This window comes from Mixophyes fleayi, chromosome 11 (assembly GCF_038048845.1).
Source record: "Mixophyes fleayi isolate aMixFle1 chromosome 11, aMixFle1.hap1, whole genome shotgun sequence".
NCBI classification, from domain to species: Eukaryota; Metazoa; Chordata; class Amphibia; order Anura; family Limnodynastidae; genus Mixophyes; species Mixophyes fleayi.
In genome coordinates, this window is record NC_134412.1 from 73958117 (window position 1) to 73979240 (window position 21124).

The following is a 21124-nucleotide window of genomic DNA, read 5'->3' on the forward strand; positions in this document are numbered from 1 at the left end:
ATGGCTTAATAAATTGAAGATTGCCTTTTAAGAGTCTACCAGGATGTATATGAAAAAATAATAGCCTAACAATCAATTCTACTATGCCCTCCTCCAAAAATATTCTGAGGTCTTGAGCATATTTTATGAATTTAACCATTTAAAATATGGTAGACGTATGTACTAGGTGATTTTGTATTGTTTTTAATTCATATAAAAATACACATTGCTGATATAACACTTGCAGATAAATCTACAGAAAAACCTAAAATGATATACTTTTACATTATGGGCAGAATTTAGGGAGAGACAAAAAACTTACTGCTGCTATTAGTTCACCCAGGCTTATTAGAGAAAGTAGGTTTATAAACTGCTGTTAGTGTGGCTAAAAATATAGATATTAGTAACAAAGAGTCAAGGATAATTTGAGGGTATATTATAGTAGGATATTTTTAATATACCAAACAAATCCACAGTTCATTTTTTAACTAGCAACTTAAGCTATTGTTGGGTGTCAGATTACTGGTGCTGGGCACTAGGCCGCTGCCAACCAGTTGCAAAGCCAGCTGCAGTAATGGGTGCCAGGTCGCTGCCAGCCAGCTGCAGTAATGGGCGCCAGGTCGCTGCAGGCCAGCTGCAGTAATGGCTGCCAGGTCGCTGCCAGCCAGCTGCAGTAATGGGCGCCAGGTCGCTGCAGGCCAGCTGCAGTAATGGGTGCCAGGTCGCTGCCGGCCAGCTGCAGTAATGGGTGCCAGGTCGCTGCCAGCCAGCTGCAGTAATGGGTGCCAGGTCGCTGCCAGCCAGCTGCAGTAATGGGTGCCAGGTCGCTGCCAGCCAGCTGCAGTAATGGGTGCCAGGTCGCTGCCGGCCAGCTGCAGTAATGGGCGCTAGGTATCTGCCGGCCAGCTGCAGTAATGGGTGCCAGGTCGCTGCCGGCCAGCTGCAGTAATGAGCGCCAGGTCGCTGCAGGCCAGCTGCAGTAATGGGTGCCAGGTCGCTGCCAGCCAGCTGCAGTAATGGGTGCCAGGTCGCTGCAGGCCAGCTGCAGTAATGGGTGCCAGGTCGCTGCAGGCCAGCTGCAGTAATGGGCGCCAGGTCGCTGTCGGCCAGCTGCAGTAATGGGTGCCAGGTCGCTGTCGGCCAGCTGCAGTAATGGGTGCCAGGTTGCTGCCGGCCAGCTGCAGTAATGGGTGTCAGGTTGCTGCCAGCCAGCTGCAGTAATGAGCGCCAGGTCGCTGCCGGCCAGCTGCAGTAATGAGCGCCAGGTCGCTGCCAGCCAGCTGCAGTAATGGGCGCCAGGTGACTGCTGGCCAGCTGCAGTAATGGGCGCCAGGTCGCTGTCGGCCAGCTGCAGTAATGGCCGCCAGGTCGCTGCCGGCCAGCTGCAGTAATGGGCGCCAGGTCGCTGCTGGCCAACTGCAGTAATGGGCGATAGGTATCTGCCGGCCAGCTGCAGTAATGGGCGCCAGGTCGCTGACAGCCAGCTGCAGTAATGGGCACTAGGTATCTGCCAGCCAGCTGCAGTAATGGGTGCCAGGTCGCTGCCGGCCAGCTGCAGTAATGGGCGCTAGGTATCTGCTGGCCTGCTGCAGTAATGGGCGCCAGGTCGCTGCCAGCCAGCTGCAGTAATGGGCGCCAGGTCGCTGCCGGCCAGATGCAGTAATGGGCGCCAGGTCGCTGCCGGCCAGATGCAGTAATGCATGCCAGATCGCTGCCGGCCAGCTGCAGTAATGGGCGCCAGGTCGCTGTCAGCCAGTTGCAGTGCTGGGCACCTGGTTGCTGCCAGCCAGTTGCAGTGCAGGGCACCAGGTCGCTGTCAGCCAGTTGCAGTGCTGGGCACCAGGTCGCTGCCAGCCAGTTGCAGTGCTGTTGAGTTTCAGGCCCCTGCTGGCCAGTAGTGTTGGTTTTGTCCCTTCTGACCAGCACTATTGTTGTTGTCACTGCTAGTCAACCCTACTGTGGTGGGTGGAAGGTTTCTTCTCAAGGATCTAGAGATGCAGGGGCTCATTTTGCTGTACCTCTGTCTATATCTCTATAACTTATTGCACTGACAATTGACGTCTATCATCCCTGTGAAGAAGGAGCAGACACAGGCGGCTCACTACCAATCTGTCAAGACTGGTATACACTAGAGGTAGCCAGCCTGCGGCCCCAGCACGTTGGGCCTTGTATTGGGGGCTTTGTATTATTTTATATTTACACTGCATTCTATTGTTTTGGCCCTCGGGGTCGTATGGGTCCACAGCTGGCCAGTAGTAATGCTAGGTGTTCCAGAGGTCGCTACTAGCCAATACTAGTGTTGGATGCATGAGGTCACTAAAGTTAATGATAATTAATTGATTACTGAATTTCCAAGTTTAAATTCTTTATTTAATACAAAAGGTCCATAAAACCTTGATAGGCTCCCCCAGTGTCTGGCCTTGACACAGTCTTACGACCATTTGGAATGTTTGCTCATTGTTTTAGAATTGCTGGTTGCCATGATTCTAATGGTCTGAAAGACCCATCAGATTTTTTGTGGAATAGGAAAAGGTCTGTAAAAAATGTTTCCGGGCAAACGTTACTGAAGTTTGCACAACCTTCCACATACAGAAGGGATGGCTAAATTACAGTTTTATACCATAACTATATATATTTATATTTGACTGTACGCAAGAAGCTTTCATTGATGGGGAGGGAGGTTACACCCCTCGTATGCAAATTTGTTTGTACATACACTGTTGTTTTCATTTATTAAAAGGCATCTTTTCCTGTGTTCTGAATCTTTAAAATATCCTCCAGGATATGATGAATGAATGAGGCAAAATCTTCCCATCTAGCTATTAAATTCCCCTATGAAGTTCTAGCTGACACCATTAATTATCTCGTTGCAGAAGTGTCATTGCTGGGTGGTAATATTGTGACGGATCTCTATGTGAAGCAGCAGAGTGTAAAATGGTACTTCTGCCATCAAGTTTCCAAAGTCCACATGTTATTAAAAGAATTCAAAGGGGACAGCAACACAGTGTGATAAGAATTATATCCCGTGATGCACACAAGATCATGCGTCTTACCCACTAACGATTACACTTCTGAAGAGGGTTCATAAAGAAAAAAAACTTGAATGAATTTAGGTTCCTTCTAAAGATTGTAGTTTGTCATCGAGTGGGAATCCACAAAGTAAAGTAATGCAGAGAAGTATCACATTTGTCATGAAGTACATTAGACACAATACTATTTAAAAAAAGATTTTAAGCATATATTGGCTTTTTATTAAAAATAACAGAATTAGGAAATATTCCCTTGATCCACCTCCGCATTCTTGTAAGCCTAGCACCCTAAACAATATTCTTTGTTTGAATTAGCCTTTAAAATAACCTCTTCAGTCACGTGACCTCATGCAAAATAAAGGTACATTGTCTGTATAGGATGTCATTGATATAACTCCATAAGTCTATCAACCTGACAGAGGTTACAATGTAAGAATCTATACTAGAGGTGGGTAACGAATGTGAAATTGACCCTAGTCTGTGTGTGTGTTAAGGAATTTAGACTGTAAGCTCCAATGGGGCAGGGACTGATGTGAATGAGTTCTCTGTACAGCGCTGCGGAATCAGTGGCGCTATATAAATAAATGATGATGATGATGTACACGCAACGTCCTAACGGCAATGAAAGATAGGTTACACTTAATTCGCTTTTTGCAAGATTTAAGGAAGAGTCCTCGTATTCAAATGACCTGAAAAGTGTTGTTTCTTCAACATTGGTGATATTGTTGCTGTTCTTTTGAGCCTTTACTACTACATAATTGTATCTTATACATTGTTGTTTTTCCCATGATGTTTTGTTATGTTTAATGTGCATTCAGCTGTCTGTGTTCATCTAGTTTCTGTGGCTAGGATGCTTTAGATCTTTTAAATGTCTGTAAAGTGTTTGAATGTTGTATCGTGTAAAACCCAAGTTGGATATGGCGGCTGATCAAACGTTTATTTATTCTTCTAAAAGACTGTAGCTCCAGTGAACTCTCACCCATTGTTCTTGGACTGCAGGGAACTTATAAGTTGTAGTCAAAAACCATTGCTAAAGAAGTATTGCTAGATGGTATTAATCAGTATCAAACATACATTTTTCTATTTTCACAAGTTACTGCACACTCGGGAAGGAAAATATATACTTGATTTCAAAATACTGATGTATGTTTAAAACTAGTAGAAAAGGAAATAAACAAGCAAGATCTACACAACTAACAATATCTACAATACATAGAAAGCACACAGGACTCACAACTGCATCTGAAATCACACTGTTTGTTACCAAATCTTAGGTGCTTATTGCTAGAAAAATACCTAGAGTTACTAACGTGAAATCTTGCAATTAAGGAACAATGGCTTGGGGACATTGATTATGCTTTTGTATCGGATATTATTATTATAGGCATTTTTTTTCCCTAAATTTGAATTGGCAATTAACATTGCCAATACCTATGGCTTCAGAAGCATGCAACCAGAATACTCTCTGCTTTGGTGCCGCTAGGCAATTGTAAGTACTTTTCCAATCAAGAAACGTTACTATACTACCGTCATTATTACACATTATTTTCAGGTCTCTGTTAATTCCCCTTTTATCTGTTTTGCTGTAACGCAATAAAATTGGGGGGGCAAAAAAAAAATCTGTATCTACTTTTTTTGCAGTGGAGGCAGCGATTCTGGGGGTAACCCAAAACTCAGCCGATCAATTCTCGGAGAACCAATCACATCACTGAGGAATGAGCAAAGTGCCTTAAGGCGTAGTGATTTCCCTAGTTCCTAATGATTTGATAGGTTCAATATTTGTTAAGCTCATAAAATGCCGGCCCTCACTGTGCGTAGGTGATGGGTACAATTTACCATCACCATGTACGGCGGATGCATAGAGACGAGTGTAAATTGAAGAGGAGGTTATGTTCTGCCATTTGTAATTAGAGATATATATATATATATATATATCTGTAACAGCTTTACAACCTTTGAGAGAAACGAAGGTGGTATTTCCTATACAGCAAAATGCTTAAGAATATCCTCAGAGGACCTACGTTATGAAGTGCACTTGATGTGCACCACAAAATGTGTGTGGTGCAGCTTGATCCAAATATCTTTTGAATTAGAGTAATTTTTCGATATGATACCCTTTTAAATTGGTGGGTTTAAGAATAGCCATATGATAAGTATCCAATATATTGCCACTGCTGTCCGGAAATCCCTGACTATCCTGCAGACTAATGTCAATTTCTGATGGATAAACTGTTTGCTTGAGCCCCAGTCAGGGACATCTGAGAATACCTCCTTCATATTCTCCATATGAAGACTGGGCTGCTGGCCGTTAAATTAGAAATGGCCACAGCAAAGTAAAGCTTGTGCTGGGTTTTGTCATTTCAATCAAATTCACCTCAGCAACTTCCAGACATTTTCCCAGCCAGATAAGCGTTTGGTAACATGATGGATTTCTGCTGTTATCGCCCCGTTATCACTATGCCGGCCTGCAAGCAATGCGTCACAAGGGTTAAAGACACCTAGAGAGGGACAGGACACGGATGGGGCATGTGTACAATACCTTCCACTTCATATACGCATGCAACGATGAGCAGGAAACAAATAAAAAGACAAAACAGACCAAAAAGCAGAAGTCAGACATCACATAACAGCTGTTATTATATATATGTAGAATTCTCAGACAAGGTATAGAAGTATCATTATACTATAACATTAATGGTTTGCTCCTGAGAACATACTACTACATGCACAGTGATATATAAAGGGAATTACAAGATTATGGAAGAAGTACAGGTCTAGTCTAGGGAGCACACTCTAGCATTAAATCAATAACTGAATTTGAAGCACATGTTCAAGATGACTGGTATAGATGGTGGGTAATAGCTCTCTCCTTGCAGAAAGCCTTTTACCTTAATGGAGGAATCCTTTTATAGCTTGATAACACTGATGGACTGATTAACTAACTAAACCTCCACCCATCTGCCACCACTTACTGGGGGCAGTGGGCATCATGTAAGGTGAGGAAGGGAAAGGATACGCTAGCATTACATTATCTGCGTTGCATTAGACTTCTTTAAGCTAACTGCTGATTGGTCGTTATCAGTTACTGCATTTATGAACAATTTTTTTTTTAAAATAAATAACCTCTGGTGAATTTACACACATTGTTACATTGAATGTTTCTTCAGATAACATTAAGACACAGCACAGCCTGATAGAACAGTTAGCATGAGGAAGAACGAGCAGAACATTGCTCGGGATATAGACACAGCATGGACTTGCTACAGACATGACAATGTAATCTGTTAAACTACTGCACATTCCGTTTATATTTTCCACTGTGGATGCTAGGACTAAATACTGTGATTCAGAGACTGTGGGGTAACAGCTGTACTGTATTTTTGCTATAAAAAAAAAAAAGTTTAGTGGTACATTATTTTTTATTTTCTTTAAAATAGAACAAAACAATCTAGGACATTATTATTATTATTATCATTTATTTATAATCTACATGATTGAACTGACCAAACCCTACCTTTACTACAATTAAACCTGCATCTGTTTGTGGTACCAGCTACACATGTAAAACAGTAAATATGTTATATTTTTACTTAAGTTTGCATTAAGTCACACAGCAATAATTTGTATAATTTATTTAGGAATGAGGTGAGAATACTGTACTTCAATGAATGAATGAACCTGTTCATTCCATACATTAATCACTATACTTGTCATCAAGGTTGGAAAAAAAACAAAAACAGATCTGAAAGCAATAAAACAGTTTAGCTCAATCCACATATTTAAGAAACCATTAAACCTTAACTTTATAACTTACCTGTAAGCAAAAAGTCCTTCTATAGTTAAGTGCCCTACAAGTATAATTATGCATAACATTTTTAAAAGCTGTATTGAATTTCATGAAATGTACAGTCAAATGAGAAAGAAATATCAACATAAGCCACTCCCCTTTTATACTGTATATTGGTCACCGCTAAATCACAGTAGAGGAAGCCATTTTGTGGGTATAATCAGCGAGAGGCTGGCTGTCTTGAAAATTGATTCAGCCCACAAAATGTCTGCCTCCATTGTTTGTAGGCGATGGATATACTTGATTATCTGGAGAAATGTATGGCTTCTAGGAATTTTGGAATAGTATATTGTTCCAAATAGAATACATTCTAAAATAAAAAAGCACGACATTTTCAGATGGTTACTGAGAAAAAAATATCTTCCAAATAAACAAAAAACCACCAGGCAAGACAGAAGGAAAACAAACAACAGGGGTAGGGGACGAAGATAGGGAAACACAGCAGTCTGAAAGAGTGTCACAGCGTGGGCCGCATGTACGGGAGCGCCATGATGTGGAAGACCCCAGTGTTTGTCAGGCAGTGTAGTTATCCATCACCTGCCACTGACACCAGCCTATACCAGACTAGACAGGAGGGAACTACTGGAAGAAATAGGCATATGTGAAGCAGGAAACAATTCCAAGACTGCGAGTTAGTATTTTATTGCATATGTTCTACATCACAATTCTTTTCTAGAGAAGTAAAGGATTCTGGGATACCTGAACCTGTAGGATATATTCTGAAAAACGAATTTGCTGTATGTGTGAGTGTAAGTGAAGGTGTACCTGGGATGTGTTGGACTACACCAATACTCATAAGACAATACATTTAGTAGTAATTAGTGATATGACTGAGGTATGGAAGGTAATTCTTGCATATAACAGCTGCTTCTGCTGAGACACAGTATCAACACTCTTATTAAACCAGGAATACATCTTGCAAATATGTGCACGAATGCTCATTAAGTACACAGTACACTAAGCTGCAGGGAAGGGTTTAATGCTTCTAACACAAAGTACAAGATTCAGTCTACGCTTTTAACTAGCATTTTTTAACGCATATGTTTCCAGACCCTAAAAGTGGCCGTCTCAAGGCTTACAAAAGCATTACATTGTCTATAGGAGTATCTTTATAGCTTTAACCAGTGGTCGAAGTGGATTCGTACACCGCCACTTCTCCTATTGCCTTCATTGTAAAGCAATCAAATTCCATTCACTTACATTTCCCAGACCGTCACTCCTAAATTTCTACTTTGACCACTGGTTATAACAAAGTTTTGATTATGTCAAGTGATCACTGGGGGACATTCAAGAAAATAATGTTGTTGCCCATAGCAACCAGATGTTTGTTTTTATTTTGCAAATCGCATTACTCATATTACAGCTATAATCTGATTAGTTGCTATGGGCAACACCACAGTCTCCCTGTGCAAAAGTTTTAATAAATGTTGCTAAAAGGTTATTGCTCCAATATGTATTAATACGAATGTGGAGGTATAAGGGGTTATGACAGAAATTGCTTTTCCATTCATTAAAAAAAATTAAATGTACAGAGATTGCAGAATGGACAAACCAATAAAACAAAGCTTTACCTTCTTGTGTCAACAAGCTGGGCCTAAGGAATGTCTCACAAGGGCTATGTAATGCTGCTAACCCCTATGTAATTCACTTATGTACCATATAAGGTCAATATTACATCAATGTAATATATGGACCTCCTGAAGTGTTTGCAGCTCATGCAGGTGAATATATTCGCTGCCACTGTAGAATAATTGTTAAAGAAGACCAGGAGCAGATTCCCATCCCCCAACTCATTTCATGTTTATCTAAACAGGTCTGAGAGGGGAAGATCAGTCTTACAAAAGGAGATTAAAGGATCTATGTCGTATTACAAATTCATTAAGCCACCCAGCCTTACTGTCAACTCAAAATCATTCACAATCAAGTTCTGCTACTGTAGGGATTTGTATAAAACACAGGGACAACAAAGGAATATGTTTGATGCGAGCAGACAGAGGAAGTAGAGAGAACAGGGAAATCCAGTGTAATCAGTACATATACTGAATAGTCTTTTATTTATAAACGTCTTATATACTACCGTTGTGGTCTAGTGGTATTATAGATAAAACGGTCTACTTATATAGATAATTTTAATTTAATATCTACTTTTAATTTAAGATACCTCTTGCTTTTACTGAGCGACATCTTATAAACGTACTTAAAGTGTACCAGTCCCAATGGAGGCAGCCATTTTGTGGGCTGAACTCACAGTTACATGAGCCTATCAATGCAATAGAAACTAGTGACATCACTGAGACGTGATTGGCTCCTAGTGAACATTGGTTCAACCTACAGAATGGTTATGAGCGGCAGTTCACCGCCGCCTGTTCCTACCTGCGTCCCGGCTGTCATGACAACAGCCTGGGACCGCACTTCCGGGAGCTCTGTCCCTATCAGCGCCGTGTCCTGGCATCTGTGCTACCCGGGCGCAATCAAAATTAATTAATTAAGCGCAGTCTGGGGGGCTTGTTAATACATTCCTGCCCCTTAACTATGGTTGGCCAGTTTCTGTATTTTAGGCAGGGAGGGCTTAGCCTCCCTGCCAGTTATAGCGTCTCTTTTGATGAAGTGCTGACCTGCTCTGCTCTTGTGTTCTGTGGATTCTGGAGTACTCTAGATTGATTTCGTTGTAACTCTTGGCTTGCTGTTTGGACCCTGCTCGTTCTATGTTTGCCCTGACCTCTGGATAGGGCAGCACGGTGGCCTAGTGGTTAGCACTTCTGCCTCACAGCACTGGAGTCATGAGTTCGATTCCCGAACCATGGCCTTATCTGTGTGGAGTTTGTATGTTCTCCCTGTGTTTGCGTGGGTTTCCTCCAGGTGCTCTGGTTTCCTCCCACACTCCAAAAAACATACTAATAGGTTAATTGGCTGCTAACAAAATTGACCTTAGCCTCTCTCTCTCTCTGTCTGTCTGTGTGTGTGTGTATGTTAGGGAATTTAGACTGTAAGCTCCAATGGGGGCAGGGACTGATGTGAGTGAGTTCTCTGTACAGCGCTGCGGAATTAGTGGCGCTATATAAATAAATGATGATGATGGATCTGTTTCTTGGATATTCCTGTTAGATGCCAGCCCTGACCTTATTGCCTGTCCCCTGACCATCCTATCTGATACGGCCTCTGACCCCGGCTTGTTCCTGTCTACCCGCTACCATCCGGATTCCTTCCTTCTACCTTTCCGCTGCGGTATTGTTCATAAACTTGCACTACATTAGAGTTAAGACCTGGGGGCATCCAAGTACTAGTTCTGCAAGTTTATGACAAGAGCCGCTAACAGGTTGATCCCAAATTGTGTAGGTGACTGGAAGACTTGTTTAAAATCAAGTATTTGAAAAAAAGTAAAAAAGGTATCGTAGATTTCAAGTGAAAATCATCAACTGTCTTTAGTCCTCGTCCTGCTTGCGTCAATTCAGAGCATGGTACTAGCATTTGTAACGGTCAGAAAATAGAAACTATTGTTTTTAATGACCCCGTGTTCAGGAGCATTGTCTTTTTCCTAACACTGCCTGCACCGTTCAGTGCGTTTAACGCAAATGATATCCACTGACTAGATATGAATAAGACAAGTTAATAATCACATGCTAAACGTGATTGCTTTGGACATGTGGCTAAATGAAACTTGAACTTGCATTATTAAAAGGAGACCAAATGGGTGAAGTGTAAGGTCTTACACTTCACTGTATGAGTCTTCAGCTACAGAACAGGTAGCATATTATTATACAGTCGCTGACTGATTGTAGGACGCTTAAACATTTTTGGAGTTGCAGTCAGTTGAGGATTCAGTATCTTAAATAAACGCCTTTGCTAGCAGGGAGTATACGGTTAAGAAAAATATAAAACTTAGGCAAATAAGAAAAAAAGTGCATGTTTTTTTATACTACAGTATATTTGCTTTCAAAAGTTAGGCTGATTAAAGAAACATTTGATTGGCAACAGGTAAAAAAAAACAAAAAAAAAACAAAACATTTTACATACTTCAACTCCTAAAGTAACATAAAACAGGAGATGGACTATTGTAAAACTTTGTCATTTTTGTTCTCCATTCAAGCGCTCATCTTTTCGTGCGACATACAGTATACTTATACATAGGCAGTTCCGTTAGTGTGAGAAAAACTCCAACAGCAAGAGGGCAGCAGAGAGCTTTCTTGCAGTAAAACAATAATGTAGCCTTATGTGGCAATAGATTATATAATGTAATGTGCACTCTCTGTCTCCCATAGTATAACAGTACTTTTGCTATAAAAACCTAAGTGTGAATCACCCACATCCACAGTAGGTGATATGTAGGAGATATGTTGGGGTGCATTCGTTTGTGATGTGCAAAACTACTAGTGCACAGTTATTTTATTCATAGTGTCGGGGTAATACATGTGCATGTGATTTACAACAGTAGTGCAAGTTACACCTCTATATTGTGTAGACCAGTTGTGCTCTTATACTCAATGTGTGTCATTCTTCCAGGACACCGAAGAGGCAGTTCCATGTAGAATGTATTGCATATCTGACTGTCAGTGAACCCCAAAAAAAAGGTTTCCGGGAGCCCACTTTGGCTCAGGACCCCCAGATTGCACATTCTATGGTATATACAATCACTAGAGTCGAACCAGGTTTATAGGCCTATAATGAGACCATCTGTAACAACAACTTACCTGAGTGGGGTCATTCACGTCCGCGGTCTTCACCTCTACCTCACAGCATTGCCGCTGAGGCACGATATCATTATGCCATGACGTTGCATTTGTTAGAAGTTTGGGGCATCACAATTCATTAGTGATTACACCTATATTCCTTTGGTTTAATGCGCTCCTTCCCTGAGCAGGGTATCAGTTATTAGCATTTGCTGTGAGAACTCCATTGCTTGTTGCTGAACTTTTGCTCGGCTGACCACTGCTCTCTCCAATCCTGACCTTAGCTAGTAACCTCAACCATTCTGCTCTCTCCAATCCTGACCTCATTTTGTGACCTTTGTTATCCTGCATTCTTCAGTCCCTGACCTTGGCTAGTGTGTTCAACTATTCTGCTGTCTGGATATACTACTATAGACAAGACACAGTCCACAAGTCCTCGCAGATCCTACTTCTGCTCACTACACAAAGCATTATACCAGCTTTTTGAGTGCAGCTAAAAGGCAGGATTTATTGAAGCAAAATTTGAATTAGTGGTATTTACCTTTGCTAGATCCAAAAATGCATAAAAATGTGAATATTTGCCAATTGATGAGAATGGCACGATTTTATTTGCTGCCTTAGACAGCAGTATGGATAAACCTACCCCTGAGAGCGGGATTTTAGCAGTTTTGTATGGTATAACCTTGCAAAGGACATGAGGTGAGATGGGTAGAAAATCCTGTCACACAGACTCTGGATGCCAATACCAAGTAAGCCTAATTATTGTACAAATAAGTATATATCAGAATTACACATAGAGGACAAAATTAAACTAAAGCGAGGCAAACAATTACAATCAATAGTATGCGATGACACTGTTTCCGATCAATACCTTCTATTGATTTTAATTGTATATTGTTATGGGTTTTGTCATTTTACTCATTTAGTTTACAATGAATTCAAGTATAACTTCACTCAAAGATAATTATTTAGGCTTCATCACCTTTACAAAAAAATGTATCTGATGAAGTTTTTTTTGTTTTTTTTAAGTGCATTACACCATTCTTCTGATACTTATGACAAGCAGTATGGCGATTAGGCAGATGGGGGCAGCCATTTTCCTGGAGTGCGGAATAACAGATCAGTGATCCCACCCTGTATGTCAGGATATGTTTGTATGCCTCGGTGCTGATGGGGAGATATGTGTAGAATCATAAAGGAAACTAGGATGTGGAATATATTTTGAATAAAAAAAAAAAATGCAAAAAAAGATTTACAATTTACCTTGGCTCTTGAAATTATTTTCATGATTTAATTTCTACAAGGTCAATGTCAACACAGTGGTGTCTCCAAAATAAAATCATGGTTAAACAGCTGTGATATACAATGAAACAATAAAAATAAATAATTGTGCAAATATGGGAGAAATTTATAGAACTATTTCTTGGCCAAAGTAATGACTTGACCACAGCACGGTGGCTCAGTGGTTAGCACTTCTGCCTCACAGCGCTGTTGTCATGAGTTCGATTCCTGACCATGGCCTTATCTGTGTGGAGTTTGTATGTTCTCCCCATGTTTGCGTGGGTTTCCTCCCACACTGCAAAAACATACTAGTAGGTTAATTGGCTGCTATCAAATTGACGTGTGGGTGTGCGTTAGGGAATTTGGACTGTTCCAATGGGGCAGGGACTGATGTGAGTGAGTTCTCTGTACAGCGCTGCAGAATTAGTGGCGCTATATAAATAGCTGATGATGATATGTTTTCTCAATCATAACATCAAATGTTTGATATTGTTGTTTTGGTTTTGTTTTTTAATTATAAACACATTTAAAACTACATATCAACATTTGCACTGGAACTAAATATCTACTCCCAGAAGCTGTACATTTTAATATTCATAATATATATGTCATATTATATATAAATATATGAAGATATGGAGCATACGGAAGCTCCACTACAATCCTGTTGAAAGTGATAGGTTTTATCTACAGATATGATAATGGTGGTGACACGGATGTGGATGAAAAATGATAATTTCCCTGATTTTTGGACATGTACATGTAAAATACTCTTACAGGTATAATCAAAATGAGAATTATAGTTTTAGCTTACATACATCGCCATTTATGAGCTTGCAGTCGTCATCAATCTCGTCAGCACTGTCTTCATCCGAAACCTCCCCTTCTTCTGCGTCATCCCCAATACTGGCAGGGAGCTTCTTGCCCTAAAATGAGATCAGCACACACTAGCATGATCTATTGCTCACATAGGGCAGCCCATGGCTTTATTTCTGACTTAACAGACATTTTTCACCTCAGAGAATGCTTTCCGGAAGTGTGCTCGTCAACTGCACAGTGGAGGAAGCCATTTTGTGGCCTGAACCAACATTCGTGATAATTCAGTCTATTATTTTACCTAAGAGACCTAGAGACATCATTGAAACACGATCCGCTTTGTACCTCATGCCACAGTGATGTCATTAGTTTATAGAAAATGTGCACAGGTAGAATAATAGTTCGGTACACAAAATGGCTGCCTCCACTACAAATAGACGACCATCACACTTTAGATCTAAGAGACTAGTAGAACAATGCAATCAAACGGTCTAGTTACAAATCCTCTAAACAATTCTTTAAAAATAATGGCTCTCCAGGGTAAAGTGATAAGTGAACTTGTTTTCTTCAATATGTCTACACACAATGCTTTACCGTCAGAGGAATAATTCACCCTTCACATGGTTTCTGACAGAAGCAAAAATGCACTGGCTAATGACATGGGTTCACAGTACAGTTGAGAAAAATGCTATTAGGCAACATCATTTATTAGACATTGTCTTGTTCAATTTACTCCATTCGTGGATGACCTAGTATATCAATTCCAGAAGCTGAACTGCATAGACAAAAAATGAACACAAGCAGTAAATGAAAGGTTGTGTACACAGAACAGCCTAGAGCATCCCTTTCATTGTAATCAAAGGCGATTCATTTCACTTAACGACATTAAGAAATGTTCTCTAAAACACATTCATTTAACATTATTGGGCAAACAAACAGATTGGAAATTCTCAAGAGAATTTTGAAAACAGCGTTTGTGTATTCTATTAAATACAAAAAAATAAAAATATTATTTTAGAAGCAGAACACTCGCTTTATAGTATTTCTGTTTGATGTAAGTGAGATGAAATAAACTGAAAACGTGATACAATTGTTCTTTTAGTTGACACAGATTCTGTCATTTGTAATACAAAACACCACCAGAAAAGATGACGATTTGATTACTACAGGACACCACGTTAAGAGAGACGAAACAGATTCCTAATAACACTTCCTGTAAATAACACGTCTTGTAAAATTGAATTTTAAGCACATAAGATCTGGAGGTACATTATAACCAATAGTTTAGATCACCTGCATCCATATTAAACTATTAATGACAGTTAGAAATATAATAATGTGCGATCACTGTAATCTGCAAGGGAAGAATCTTTGATTCCTCGGACCAGCTATACTTTATTTAAAGTGATGCAGGGGCGGGCGGATCTAGAAACATGCTGTACCCGGGGCGAGATAGGGGGGGGGGGGGGGTGATTTAGGCCCCGCCCTTTTCTAACATCTTAGGCTGCTGACGGCTGCACACTATGTGCAGGTCCGTCCAGCCGTGACAGGCAGGGACAGTGTGCTGCCCGGCTGCTCTGATTGTGTTTTAAACACAGTTAGAGCAGCCGGGCAGCACACTGTCCCTGCCTGTCACGGCTGGACGGACCTGCACATACTGTGCAGCCGTCGGCAGCAAGTGTCTGCTAGGGGGGGGCGACCGCCCCCCCCCCCTGGATCCGCCACTGAAGTGATGGTTGTGCAGTTATTATATTGTAGAGGGGGTGGATATTTGACACAAACCTATAGAAAGGTCAAAATTATATATATTTTTTTATCTACCATCTACTGTCAATGGCTGAATCTATCACTTTAGGTACCAGGTATATTCCATGTGAAATCTGATAAATATGTCTCACTGCAATTTCAATGACACTTTTTTTAAATACTATATTTCCACAAGTTTCTATAAACCATGAATATGAACAGAAAAGATGAAGGGCACTTGTTAATTATATGGGCTCCAGCAGCCTGTCATTCGCTTACTGACAAGGTGGATGAGCTCCTCCTTTGTATCACTCCAGAATTCCACCAGTAACCCACCCCCATACTACCGAAAAGGGAGATTCAGTCAGCAGTAGTGTAATGTGGAACTCATCTTAAATGACATGGGAAGATAATGTTTGGGTATGGGAGCAAGAGGGATTCGTTTAACAGCAGAGTTCAGGTGGCACCTGTATAATTAACAAGTAGCATATGGAGGGGACACAATAAAACAGGTCTGGAATGTATTCCTGTTTGTCAATAGTTTAAATCCAAGTATTTCAAGTTAAAGGCTAACTGAAGTGGGACTCTCCCCGAACAGCCAGGACAATCGGGAGCCTCCTGCTTCTACACTATGCTATCTTGACTGTAAAATAATATTAGCCATTAAATAAGCTTCTTAGCATTAGGAATAGTGTCTAGCATTAAAAAGGATTTATGGCATTCAGGTTTTACAAAGCCACTGCAAGGGTTTTATTGATCAGTTTGATGTCGACTGTATTGATCGGGAAAGGTCACATGATGATGCTTACGTAAGGTCTACTTAAGTAGGTCAGTTGAGGGAATATACATGAAGATGAATTCAGCATAGACCCATTTTTGGAAATCATCATGTAACATTATTATTAAAGGAAATGGCATACTTTATAATGTCTACATGTGTTTTATGTTGTGCTAATGTTAGGACAGCATATACGTGTATACACTTTCATACACCTTCCTACCTTTAAAACATGGTTTATCAGTATAACGTGAAATATGATAGACATGGATAAATTAGTATCAGCTAGTGAGCAAATTAACAGAAATAAATAATAAAAGACTGTTTGTCATTTGCAATAACTTTAACAGTGTTTAATGTACTGTTCTCCAAAAGAAGTACTAGTTGTACAGTATAACGTCACCTTAAGAACAGTATATGGTATAAGAATTCTAAATGAATTGATAACAGATGCTTTGTTAACGATTGTTACAAATTCATTTATATCAAACAATTACTGTGAAAGTACAGTCTGCTCCATCCAGAGCAATAGTTATTTATTTATCCAATTTCCGCTGTCCAAATTTACCTTCACCAATATCTTCCCTTTCAGGATTTCCGGAGAGGGCAGCTTTGTGAAATCCCCATTCAGCACAGAAGACAGATCTAACTTGTCTCCTAGGATTTCGGTTAAATACTGAGCCATTTTTTTTTGCTGCACCACACTGCAGTGATTTTCAATGGACAAGATGACAGGGTATCTGAAAAAGGGATACAAGATGAAAAAAGCTTTGACATTATAGAACGTTTTTTTTCCTACCTGACCGAAAAAACCATCATAAATAAAATGTCAGTTCTTGTACATATCAAAATAAAATCACGTCTTTGTGCAGTTGGTAATGTTTATTGCATAGAAATAAAATAAACGGGGCTCTTCTGATGTCCTCTGTTAAGCCTGAGGGGCTGTATTGTGAATGTGATGCTCTAAGCATCTGAGAAACGATTCTCCCTAAATTAATAATGTGGCATTGCCCAATACTCTCTGTGCCTTACCAGATTCAATCATCAACTTATAATGGGATCCACGAAAAAAGGAAAGAAAGCAAGCACAATGATTATACGCAGTCTTTCCTGCCTCCGAAAGACTGCAGACTGACGCTGGGAAGAGTTCCCCTGTATTAAGGGGCACATATGAATTATACAGGTTCTGTGGCTGGTGAGATAATCATCTCCAGTATATCTACCTTACCTGGTCCCAATCATCCAGCCACAGAACCTGTGGAAATCATGCTTGTTCCTTACTAAACTAAAAGGTTGGGAACCCTACATCCCGGAGGCACAATGAGAGCTTAAATAACCAACATGGGAGATCCCAGTTTGTCAGTTGATTGATATCCTGAAAACAGAGATCCCAACTCCAGTACTTCAGGTACACAACCTGGGCATTATAAGCATATATTATTATTATTATAATTATTATTATTATTATTATTATCATCATCATTTATTTGTTGGGCACCACAAGGTTTCCGCAGCGCCGTACACAGTACAAACAGTAGTACAAAACAGGGTGACAAAGTACAGAACAATAAACACAAAGTACCAATGCTTCAGGAACTCCAGGAAGATATATGGAGCAAAGACAGAGCAGAAGAACCGGTATGGAGACAGAATGGGAGGGGGGCCCTGCTCATAAGAGCTTACATCCTAAGGGAGGGTGAAACAAAACAGGCACGAAAGGGAGCCAGTGAAGCAGGGGGGAGAGAAGAGAGGGGTCAGGGGAGAGATGGAGAACGAGAAGAGTGGATGAGGGCTTTGGTGGATGGTTGGTAGGCTTTAAGGAACAGGTGGGTTTTAAGTGCCCGTTTAAAGGAGCACAGATTAGGAGAGAGACGAATGGAACGAGGGAGGTCATTCCAGTGCAGGGGGGCAGCTCGGGAGAAGTCCTGGATTCTAGAGTGGGAGGAGGTGATCAGAGTGGAGGAGAGGCGACGGTCATTGGCCGAGCGCCAATGTATATATGGCCAATGGCCTATATATGTACAATGGCCTATATATATATATATATATATATATATATATATATATATATATATATATATATATATATATATATATAACAAGCTTATATAAACAACTCATTGACCAGCTTGTAGAAAAAAAGGCTCCTACTGACACTTTTTAACAGATACGTTTGCTGAAAGGTTCCTGTGAACGTCATAATAAAATGTACTTAAAGTGTATCCAACCCGTTGGCTGCAAACAGTGAAGGCAACCATTGTGTAGACTGAAGCGATATTAACCCTGTCATCACTAGGGGCTGGTCACCTCACAGAAGTATGAGGCACTTTGTGCCTCATGTCTCCATCATGTCACCAGTTCCCAGTGAACTGATAAGATGCATTCTCATGTACGTTAGTTAAGCCCATTGCAGGTAAAAAAAACAAAGGACATCGTGGTTTGATGTAACACGATTGTAAAAACTAAATCATCACTTGTTACATAGATATCAAGGTTGAAAGAAAAAAAAAAAGACAGAGGTTCATCAAGGTCAAACTATTCTTATATGAACTAGCTGTGTTCATCCAAACAACAAAACCAAACCACAACGATGCAGCTGCCAATTTATCGGCACAGCTGGAAACCCTTCCTGATCTGGTAAACGGCCATGGGATTAGTTCCCTGAATCAATCACCCCACTAATGCATTCTAATCATCGTAGCTGGAGGTCCCAGTTCTTGTAAGAAAGGCAACCACTCCATTTATAACCCCATGCAATGAACTGATCACCTCCCTTGGTAAAGACTTCCATAGTCTGACTATTACTGTCCCCTTTCTGTGCTGAGGGTGATACTGTGTTACCTCTACTCCATGTGGAGGTCACCTGCTCAGTCCTGAAAACGGCATCAGACAGAGCTTTCTACTGACCTTCAATATACATTTTTACACACTATATATCACTTTTAACGCACCTTTTGTCATATGTGGACAAGTTCAGATTGTCGTATCTTTCTTTGTAATGTATCCCTTCCATTTTTTCAACCCCACCTCTGAACTCCTTTCAAATTATCCTTTGCCCTCCTTGTTGACCTTTGCACAAACTATACCCATATAGGTGCCAGCTGTGTAGGGTGTAGGTGCTTGAGCACCCCCAATATGTGTGTCCTGCCACTAATCCTGTCTAAGCATGGCATTTTTCCATCATATTGGGTGTGTGTGTGTTTGGGGGGGTTAAGAAGTGTAACTGCCATCATAGGTTGCGTGATCTTACACTTCATCTATCAGTCTCCACTTTGCCAAAATCTTTTCGATAATTTTCCTCTACTGGGTATAATCATACATAGTTTACTGCCTTTTATAATTATATACACCGTACTGTCTATGCCATTTACAAGGTAATTAATACATTAAAAAGGATAGAGCCTTGTGGCACCCCATAAACTAGTCTTATTATGATCCATCAATACAAACCCTGTTTTCCAAACTAAAGCCAGTTACATATATAAATAGTCAAACAGGTCTCTGTCTATCTGCCTTCCCTTCTTACACACATACTGCGATCTTCCCTTCTATTCCAGCAATCCAATCTGGATGAAGAGCCTGGGAAAACGTTGCCTGGAGTACACAGACGGTACAAGAACCTTCACAACACGACTCCCTGCTGTCATGGATGTGCGCGGCTCAGCTGCAAGCTGCTATGGCGACAATATGAACCGCCGCCAGCTGTCAATCTACAAAGTTCCAGCGATCTCATAAGCGGGAATGTTGACCAAAGACAGCGATGACACAAAGAAGAAGTTGACCAAGTATAAAAAACTAAACGAAGTATAGCCATCAAACTGTGGGTAACTTTACATGTAACATTTAATGCAAAAAAAAAACAAAAACAAACAAACAACAATCTAAAATGGTTCATTCACAGTGACAGGTCCAGTGAAAGTTATTTATGTACACACAAGGAATTGCTATATCAGTCGTTCATCAAAACTAAACAGTACCCGCAAAACATCTTCACCAAGTTTAAAAGACAATTTCTAAACCAATTATATTATACAGCTGGGTTTGTACAATTTCTCAAAAGGAGCGAAAAAAAAACAAACAAAAAAAAGTGTCAGATACTTACTCATTCTTGATGAATGCATACTTGTTAATGGTTTCGATGACATCCTTGAAAAGGATTTTGGAAGTTAAGGTGTATCCGTGGTGGACAATTGGTTCTCCATCTGGTCCATCCCAGCAGTCAACTGTACAAGGTAAAAATAAAAATTGGGTGAAATTGCTGGTTCTGTGACCCGGATACAAAATCACAAGGAAAACATCAGCATGTGTGACCAACCAGATTCTGATTTCTCTGTGATTTTGGCATCTACGATATCTTAATGCTAATATACGAATTAGGGTCGGGTTTTATATTCAGCTTGACACAGCGGAATCTTTTGTATTCAGAAAGATTCTAAAATATGGATCTGGTGAATCCCTGGTATTTGATGGGCTGGAAACGTCATGCCATCCCGGGCATACATTGTACCTAAGCTTTATCCTATGTTTAGCTGCTAAATAGTGGATGTGGTTTAACCGACCGCGTGGCTAGAATGCTGAGTGAATATGCAATAAATGTTATTATAAACATATACACATCCCGCCATAGATGACAATACAAGTGGTGAGATGCAGTTCTCAATACACAAAGACTGAGAACGAAGGAAGGCCAAATAAAACGTGAGTTTCTCTTTGTCTTTCATTAGTGATTCGCTCTGGCTGGCCAATGGCTACTAAAAAGTACCATCGTCTTATCGTTACCTGATTACACCATTCAGTTCTACCGGAAAAATGTTGTGAACTTACAGAAATAATATTTTGTTCCAACAAGAGAGAAAAAAAACCTATATGCCAGACTGTGACGTATACTCTCTTGTTTAAACTTAATTGGCGCCTTTTTCCCCCCAATAGCTTCTTAAAATATTGCAGGCTCCAATTTGCAATTGGACAGCATTTCTTAAAT

General features: G+C 40.4%; 1 protein-coding gene across 1 annotated transcript in view; it reads right to left on the bottom strand.

The window, feature by feature from the left end:
• LOC142106635 (1-phosphatidylinositol 4,5-bisphosphate phosphodiesterase eta-2-like) overlaps nt 1–21124 on the bottom strand; it is a 116595-nt gene that overhangs the window by 65807 nt on the left and 29664 nt on the right. The window contains exons 5-7 of the mRNA XM_075189630.1: nt 20246–20366; nt 16712–16883; nt 13622–13729 (exon numbers count right to left, since the gene is read on the bottom strand). Of these exons, the coding sequence (XP_075045731.1) occupies nt 13622–13729; nt 16712–16883; nt 20246–20366 (401 nt within the window). The remainder of the gene's footprint in view (nt 1–13621; nt 13730–16711; nt 16884–20245; nt 20367–21124) is intronic.